This window comes from Chanos chanos, chromosome 1, assembly GCF_902362185.1.
Source record: "Chanos chanos chromosome 1, fChaCha1.1, whole genome shotgun sequence".
Lineage (NCBI taxonomy): Eukaryota > Metazoa > Chordata > Actinopteri > Gonorynchiformes > Chanidae > Chanos > Chanos chanos.
In genome coordinates this window covers 60,649,889-60,657,388 of record NC_044495.1, presented here as the reverse complement: position 1 = coordinate 60,657,388, position 7,500 = coordinate 60,649,889, and the positions used below count along the sequence as shown (strand labels likewise).

The 7,500-nt window shown below is 45.0% G+C and overlaps 1 protein-coding gene across 1 annotated transcript in view; it reads right to left on the bottom strand.

Annotated features, from left to right (window-relative positions):
• The window catches only part of pebp4 (phosphatidylethanolamine binding protein 4), an 80,929-nt gene that overhangs the window by 5,332 nt on the left and 68,097 nt on the right, over positions 1–7,500 (bottom strand). Inside the window, exon 5 of the mRNA XM_030766610.1 lies at positions 7,420–7,500. This exon is cut by the window's right edge and continues 36 nt beyond it. Coding sequence (XP_030622470.1) covers positions 7,420–7,500 — 81 coding nt within the window. The remainder of the gene's footprint in view (positions 1–7,419) is intronic.

The following is a 7,500-nucleotide window of genomic DNA, read 5'->3' as shown; positions in this document are numbered from 1 at the left end:
AGAGGCTGAGGGAGCGTTTAGGGGTTTTTTTTGGTGTTAATATACACTCCGAATCTGACTCATCACAACACACAACTGACCACAAGACTTCCAAAGTCCCACTCCTGCCCCAATGACAGCCTTAATTCAGAGCCACATAACAACAGAAAAAAACCCAAACCCAGCCAAAGCCCTGGGCGCTCCTGTTTACCAGGCTGCTCTTGCACTGAAAGCCTGATATTCAGCATGTTTAGTGGCTTTTTTCTGTGTAGGTTAAAAGAATGACACACGTGTGTTGACACCCACGCAAACCACAGTACACACACACACACACACACACACACGCTTACAGGTTCATAAGACCTTTTAGCTCTGACAAGAAATCAAACTGAATATTTCTTCATCCTGAAGAGTCCTGAAGAGAGGGCTGTTTGATGCATGTTCATGAAAAACTGAGAAAACCAATGACATACCACTAAGCCAACAAACAAACAAACAAACATCACAAAACTTCAAAAATGTAACTGTCAGACTCCATGGTTCATCAAAACTTGAGTTTCTTTCTTAAACTTAACTTCTAAGTTTATAATATTTCTCTGCCCAATCAATCTATTTGATCCAACTGTTGGTTCTTTTTTTTTTTTTTTTTTTTTTTTAAATTTGGTAATATATCTAATCTCGGTTCCAGAAATAGCCAGCTCTGTACAAATAACGGTCAATTTCAACACACAGTTGTTCCTGGCCACCCAACGCGGTCACGTTTTATGCTGGATAGGGTCTTTGACAGCCACTGTAGCGGAGCCAATAAGTGTAGCGGCGACTACGGTAAAGCTGAATTGGACGCCGCGTGAAGAAGCTGTTGATTAATGGCTTGCTTTACGGGTGGGAGGAATAGTCAGACAAACGCTCATATCTGGCTCTTATAGCGCTGCACCATCGCAAATGGCTTCAATTACAGCCGCGCGGGGTGTGCTGAGCTGGCAATAACGGCGCGCTACGGAAAAGAAGCCTGACAACCCCACCGCGGAGACTTCCCACCCCTCCACAGCCTACGTTCAGCTGACTTTTAGCTTCCCGCTAACCGCTTCTTACTCCACTTTACCAGAAGGCTTTAGAAATTCTCGATTTTTTTTTTCCCATCAGGTTCTTATTTTAAAATAGTTTTAGTTAAGATGATTGGATGCAATCTCGCGTCCTTAAGCAAGAAACAATAAGGAGTACATTAGGCCACAGATGGGCTAATTCAAATCTTTGGCCTAAAATGATCCTGTTTCTGTCAGTAATTGTGAGGCTTGCGTTAGCGCTTTAAAACACGATTAAGAAAGTCCAAACCTTTGCGTGAAGCCCACATCTAACCTACCTTTAACTCCTTTTTAACCTACCTCCACAGCAACTCCACAACCTACTGTTAGCCTACGATTAGCCTAGCTTCAGCCTACCATTAGCCTAGCTTCAGCTTGTGTTTAAACCATCTTCAGCCTACATCTTTTCTATCTTTAGCATTTAGTCTACCTTTAGCTGCCTTTCTGCCGCCCACCTCAGCTCCCTCCTAACGTGCTATTATTAAAGTCTGTGTAGACATGTCTTCCCACAGCAATGCCATTTTGACTCCATGTTGTTACTGTGAACGAGTTTGCCATGTTGCAAAACAAATGACACACCGACAAATACTAACGCTACCTGCGGTTGCATCATCCTGAGTGTCTCATTGGCGTACTGTCTCTAGGATACACCTACATGGACAGAGGGATTGGTCAGTTCTATTTAAGGGTGGGACTTGGCACAGCCATTGTTGCCTCTTTTATCGTTACAAACAAACCCATTCAGTCCCCAACAAGTACTCCCCAAGTAACAGATAATCTGAGCTGTGTATGCACAAAGAGCTGATCAGAGGTCATCCTAGGGCTGACCTACACCCAACAAATACATTCAATCTCTGACATCTCGATTGGATCGCTTAAGAAAACCGTTGCGCACACATTTAGTTTGAAAATCAATGGCAAGTGTGCGAGTGTGTTTGAAAACCAACACACACACACACACACACACACACACACACACACACACAAGAGAGAAAAATACCGGTATTGTGCATAAATATAAAACAAAACAAAACAAAAAAAACCCCAACCAAACAAAAACTGGGGTGTTGTGTTTACATAGTGAAAGTATTCACACAATGAAATATTATTAACTTCGAGAAGATCGACGTGTTGGACTTAAAATGTCCTCACGTCCCCCCTGCTCCGGAGAAGAGAGAAAAGTGCTGACTTTGAGATGTGTACGGCCGATTACGGGGCTAAACTGCTTCTTTTTGAAGTGCTTCAACTTCAAAGACCAGCACTATTCAAACACTTGACTCCTCACTCCCAGATGAACTTCCCGCACTCCTAAGCTCTGAACTGGAGCTTGTTCTCAGCGCTGTTCCTTTGCTCGAACTCTGAAAACACATGAACTTGCATGGGTGGAAGAGTGATGCTGGGGCACACAGTCACCTCTCCCTCAAAGAGCAGAAAGGCAAGAAAGAGGGTTTTTTTTTTTAATCTGACAGATTCACAAAACGCCAAAGACTATCGATAAAATAGAATGAGTTTGATGTTTCAGATGAAGTACAAATGAATGTCTGTACTGTCTTGTTTAATAGCTTTACGAAATCTTCGTTTTTGAAACTAGTTTAGGTATTTTATTTGAACGTGAGTAAAGATGGGAGAGGTCTGTCCGCTGTTCTTTATCCTACGTGATCGCTGATGACGTCACACACACACTCTCGTGCTGTAGCTGCCGCACCTCCTGCCTGGCAGAACGTGTGTGTGTGTGTGTGTGCGTGTGTTTGTGTAAGAGTGTGTTTGTGTGACACTGGCATATGGAGGCCTTGCCAAATGGCCTGCGTGTACACCCACGCGTGCCCTCGGTGCCCAGTGTGTAAAACCCCCTGGCGCATGGGCACGAGAGACGGCACGGGGCATGACAGTGTGAGGGGATTCCCCACCAACGCCACCTTCACGCCTACTGCCCCCGACCCCCTGACTGGACAATTGTACAATGACCAGCTGTCACTGTCCATCCGGTAACCCAAATAACATATCCTTCACACACACACACACACACACACCCACACACATAGATACATAGAGTCACTCACACTCTCTCACATACACACACTCACACTCTCACACACATACACACCATACACACCCACTCTCACATACGCACACACACACACACACACGCACACACGCACGCACACACACACACACATACACAATCATGCCGGCCTGGCGCCAGGCCTGCTTCTCACCTCCCTGTGTCTGCCCGTGCCGCTGTGTGCAGAGCAGAAGATGAAAGGACAGTGAACGGCTAACAGGAGCTGAAAATTGAGTTGTTTTCTGAGCTGGTGGAAGTGGAAAACGATCATTAAGACGTCTCCCCACCCACGACCAACTGCTCAACCCCCCCCCTCCCCCTCCCCCCCCCCAATCACCTCAATTAATGTCACAGGCCATGAAGAATGTTCTAGAAAGCCAGGCCACACTAAAGGACATTCCGGTCGGCCCAGCACAATATCACAGAAATTCGGGACTTCCCTAAACCAGTCATCACTCAGGATGAATTGACTCTTTCACCCCAAGCTCATCCAAATGAATAAACAAATAAACATGTGATACCTGACCTGATCAGCGTCGGGGGACGAGAGTGAAAAATCTGGTGGGGAGGCTTGACGGGCTCCGGGCTTTGGACGACTGTTTGTATGCTGGCCTGAATTAACGGGACAGGTGTCGTAAAAAGAGACCATCCAGACCAACCGTACAGACATCACTCGCTCTGCACATCATCACAGTGGCGCAAAAATAACCCCTTCCCCCCCGTTTCTCACTAACGCTCCTGGCACTGTGAGTTTGTGTAAAACGAGAAAACATGAGTGCACAATGTCAAGATCCTCTCATCTCATTGAGTACGGCAGTTAACACTTCCCTCTTCAGCAAAAGACATTAAACGGTCATATACAGAGCTTTAGCGATGTCTTAATTTCATTTCCATAAGCTGGAGGAGAAAGAGAGAGGGAGAGAAAGAGAGAGGGAGAGAGAGACAGATAGGAAAATGAGTGAGAGAGCGTGTGAGAGAGTGAGGATGAGAGAGAGGGAAAGAGGGAGAGAGAAAGAGAGAGAGAGAGACAGAAAGATGAGTGAGGGGGTGTGTGAGAGTGTGACAGAGAGAAAGAGAGAGAAAGACTAGCGAGAGAGCGTGTGAGAGTGTGAGAGAGAGCGAGAGAGACAGAGACAGAAAGATGAGAGCGAAAGTGAGAGAGAGAGAGAGAGCGAGAGAGAGAGCGAGAGAAAGATGAAGGCCAGGCAGAGACACTGTGAGACATTAAGCCCTGGGTGTGTTCAGGATGGGTGCTCTGCTGTTTTTTGGGTGGAGCTGATCTGATGGGTATGGGCGATTGGGTGGAGGGGTTTCACACGAGGTCATTCAGCTCTCAGATCTAAAAGCACCATTACAACCATTTACTGGGTAAACAGCTTTTTACTGGTTGTGACTGGGAGGAAAGAAACGTCGAGAATCGCTCATGAAGTCATCAATCTGATCTGATCCAAGTCACAGAAAGAAAGAAAGAAAGAAAGAAAGAAAGAAAGAAAGAAAGAAAGAAAAAAGAGAGAAAACTACGAAAAGAAAGGATTGGATGCCTGCTTAAAAAACCAAAAGACGGGATCAGGGATCATGTTTATGTGGATATAAGTAAAAAACCGTGAGGAGTGTAACCGTCAGGTTTCAGAGAGAATATAACCGAAACATAAAACGTAATTCAAAATCACCCCAATTCTCCTCTGCCTCAGTTCAGAGTGTCTCAAAACATCCGACTCAATTCGTTCTGACACCTCTTATTTGAACCGAAAAAGGATGCTACAATGAGAAGATAGATTTGAGGACTTGTCCTCCCTAAAAAATGCATTTATTTTGACACGTCTTCCAATGGTTCCACATCAAACAATCTTCACCTTAATGTGAGAGGATTGTTTGCTGACGAGGCTGCCGGGACTTCAAACGCCGAGAGAAGACTGGCAGCTTCGTTCACCGCGTCCCGGCGCCATTGAAGTCTCGTAGCAGTCAGATCTCCCAACAAATCACTCAAAGCCGCCGTGAGACACGCAGACAGACAGACACGCCCCCTGGTCCAACTCCGCGCCGGAGAACACGTACACAGGGGAGAGAGAGGAGACGCGGGAGCCGAGAACAAACTTGTAAAAACTCATCGAAAAACAAACGAAAACTCCAACTAAAGCCTGAGACACTCCGACGGCAACGGGCTCCATGGCAACACAACTTTGATTCCAATTCAAAATCTGGAGAAAAATAAAAAATCAAATCAAATAAAATGTATTTGTTGAGAGCGAAAGGTTTGGAGGGACTTCTTGAGGGGCAATATTCAGGACGTGGTACTGGTGACACTGGTGGAACTGGGACGTTGCAGGGGTCAGCTGTGTGGCCTGGCCGTGCCCATAAACACAGACAAACAGACAGGCCCTTAAACGCATTAGCCTGCGGCTTATTAAGTTCCCGCACTTGCGGCAAATAGATTTCGGAAACCTTTTCAGATCGCTCCGGCTAAACGGTGCACATTAATCAGGGAGAAAAATGTCCTGTGGATGGAAACTGGACGACAGCTGCAGACTACCGAAGACCAGAGGCGCTACTTTAACATCTGGGAGTGGAACTGTGAGACAGTTAGTTCAATAACATGACAAATTTTGACGTTTCCACTGAAAAAAGCAAAAAGCAAAAGTGGGACAAAGTTTGTTGGCAGTCGTGTGTTTTAAAGGAGCAGACATCGCTAAGGTGAATGATCTCTTGACTTTTCCAAAAAAGAAACCGCTTTGTTTGTTGAGATTATTTTTTATATTATTTGATTTTATTTTTTTTTTTGCTGTCTTTTTTTTGCACCAATCTCCTGCAGCTGAGAAAATGAAGTATTGCGATACTATAATACAATATAATATTTTGCTAAATTTCAATATATAATAATAAAATAGAATTTTCAATATTTCTTAGGATAGCCTGTTGATCCAGGGTTACCATAAGATTAGCCCACCACATAAGATGAGAGTATATAGGATTAGTATATAAGGCACACAAGAATATTCGTTCAGGTTTCTGTATAGGACCGCTAGGAAGAGAGAGGACCGTACCAGCAAAACCTTTAAATTAGTTTAGAACCACTCAGAACACCATTCGTAAATGCTTATTCCACCGTGTTGCTGCACACTGGATTCTGATTGGACAGTAAGCGCGGTCGTTAGGTTGGTGTGTGATGTCCAGTGATTAACACGGCTGTCTCACGCCTGAACCTTGTCAGCCTGTGCCAAAATGTAGCCGTCACAAATCGGCGAGCGTACAAGCGTGTTTTGGTTTTTGGTTACTAGGCGGTTGCTATGTTTAGCGACTATAAACAAGGAGACTGGAACTATAATTTGAGCTGTAAGCGGGTAATGTTGAGCAATTCTTAACATAATTTAAACTATACACATATATGTGTGTGTGTGTGTGTGTGTGTGTGTGTGTGTGTGTGTGTGTGTGTGCACGCATGCACACATGCATGGGGTGACAGGTGTATGTGTGTGTATCTGTGTGTGTGTGCACGCGTGCACACATTCATGGGGTGACAGGTGTATGTGTGGTTATTCTCCTGTATTAGAGACGCCTGAATGCAACTGTTAATTCTAAAGTTTCTGAAGTGATCTGTCAGTCAGATGGTAAATATGAAATTATAATGCAGAAATTACAGTAGGTGTAGTAGGAATAAATGCCAATTGAAGCAGGTCATGCGTGAGCCTAAAATAACAGCCTGCGAAATGTGTTGTTTCAGGTGATTTTAAATGTCCAGGTGTGTGTGTGTAAGTGTGAATGTATGTATATATGTGTGTCTATGTGTGCAATTAGTGTGTCTGTGCAACTGTGTAAGAGTGTCTGTGTGTGTGTGTGTGTGTGTGTGTGTGTGTGTGTGTGTGTGTGTGTGTGTGTGTGTGTGTGAGAGAATGAGCGAGAGTGAGAGAGTGCATTTGTTTGTGTGCGTGCATGTGTGTGTATGTGTGAGTGTGTATAAGTGTGTGTATATAAGTGTGTGTGTGTGCACACCCGTGTGTGTGTGCATGTATATAAGTGTGTGTGTGTGTGTGCGTGCGCACCTGTGTATGTGTGTGTGTCTATATAAGTGTGTGTGTGTGTATATAAGTGTGTGTGCATGTATGAATGTGTGTATATAAGTGTGTGTGTGTGTGTGCGCGTGCGCGCCCCTGTGTATGTGTGTGTGTCTATATATAAGTGTGTGTGTGTGTGTGTGTGTGTGTGTGCGTGCGCGCCCCTGTGTATGTGTGTGTGTGTGTGTGTGTGTACCTGCGTGTGTGTATATAAGTGTGTGTGTGTACGGGGGGGTTCCCACTCTACCCAGTGAGGTCTTCTCGTCAGGGCTGAGGGATGGAGTCTGATCCTTCGGCTGCTCGTACAGCAGGAACTGGTAACGGTGGA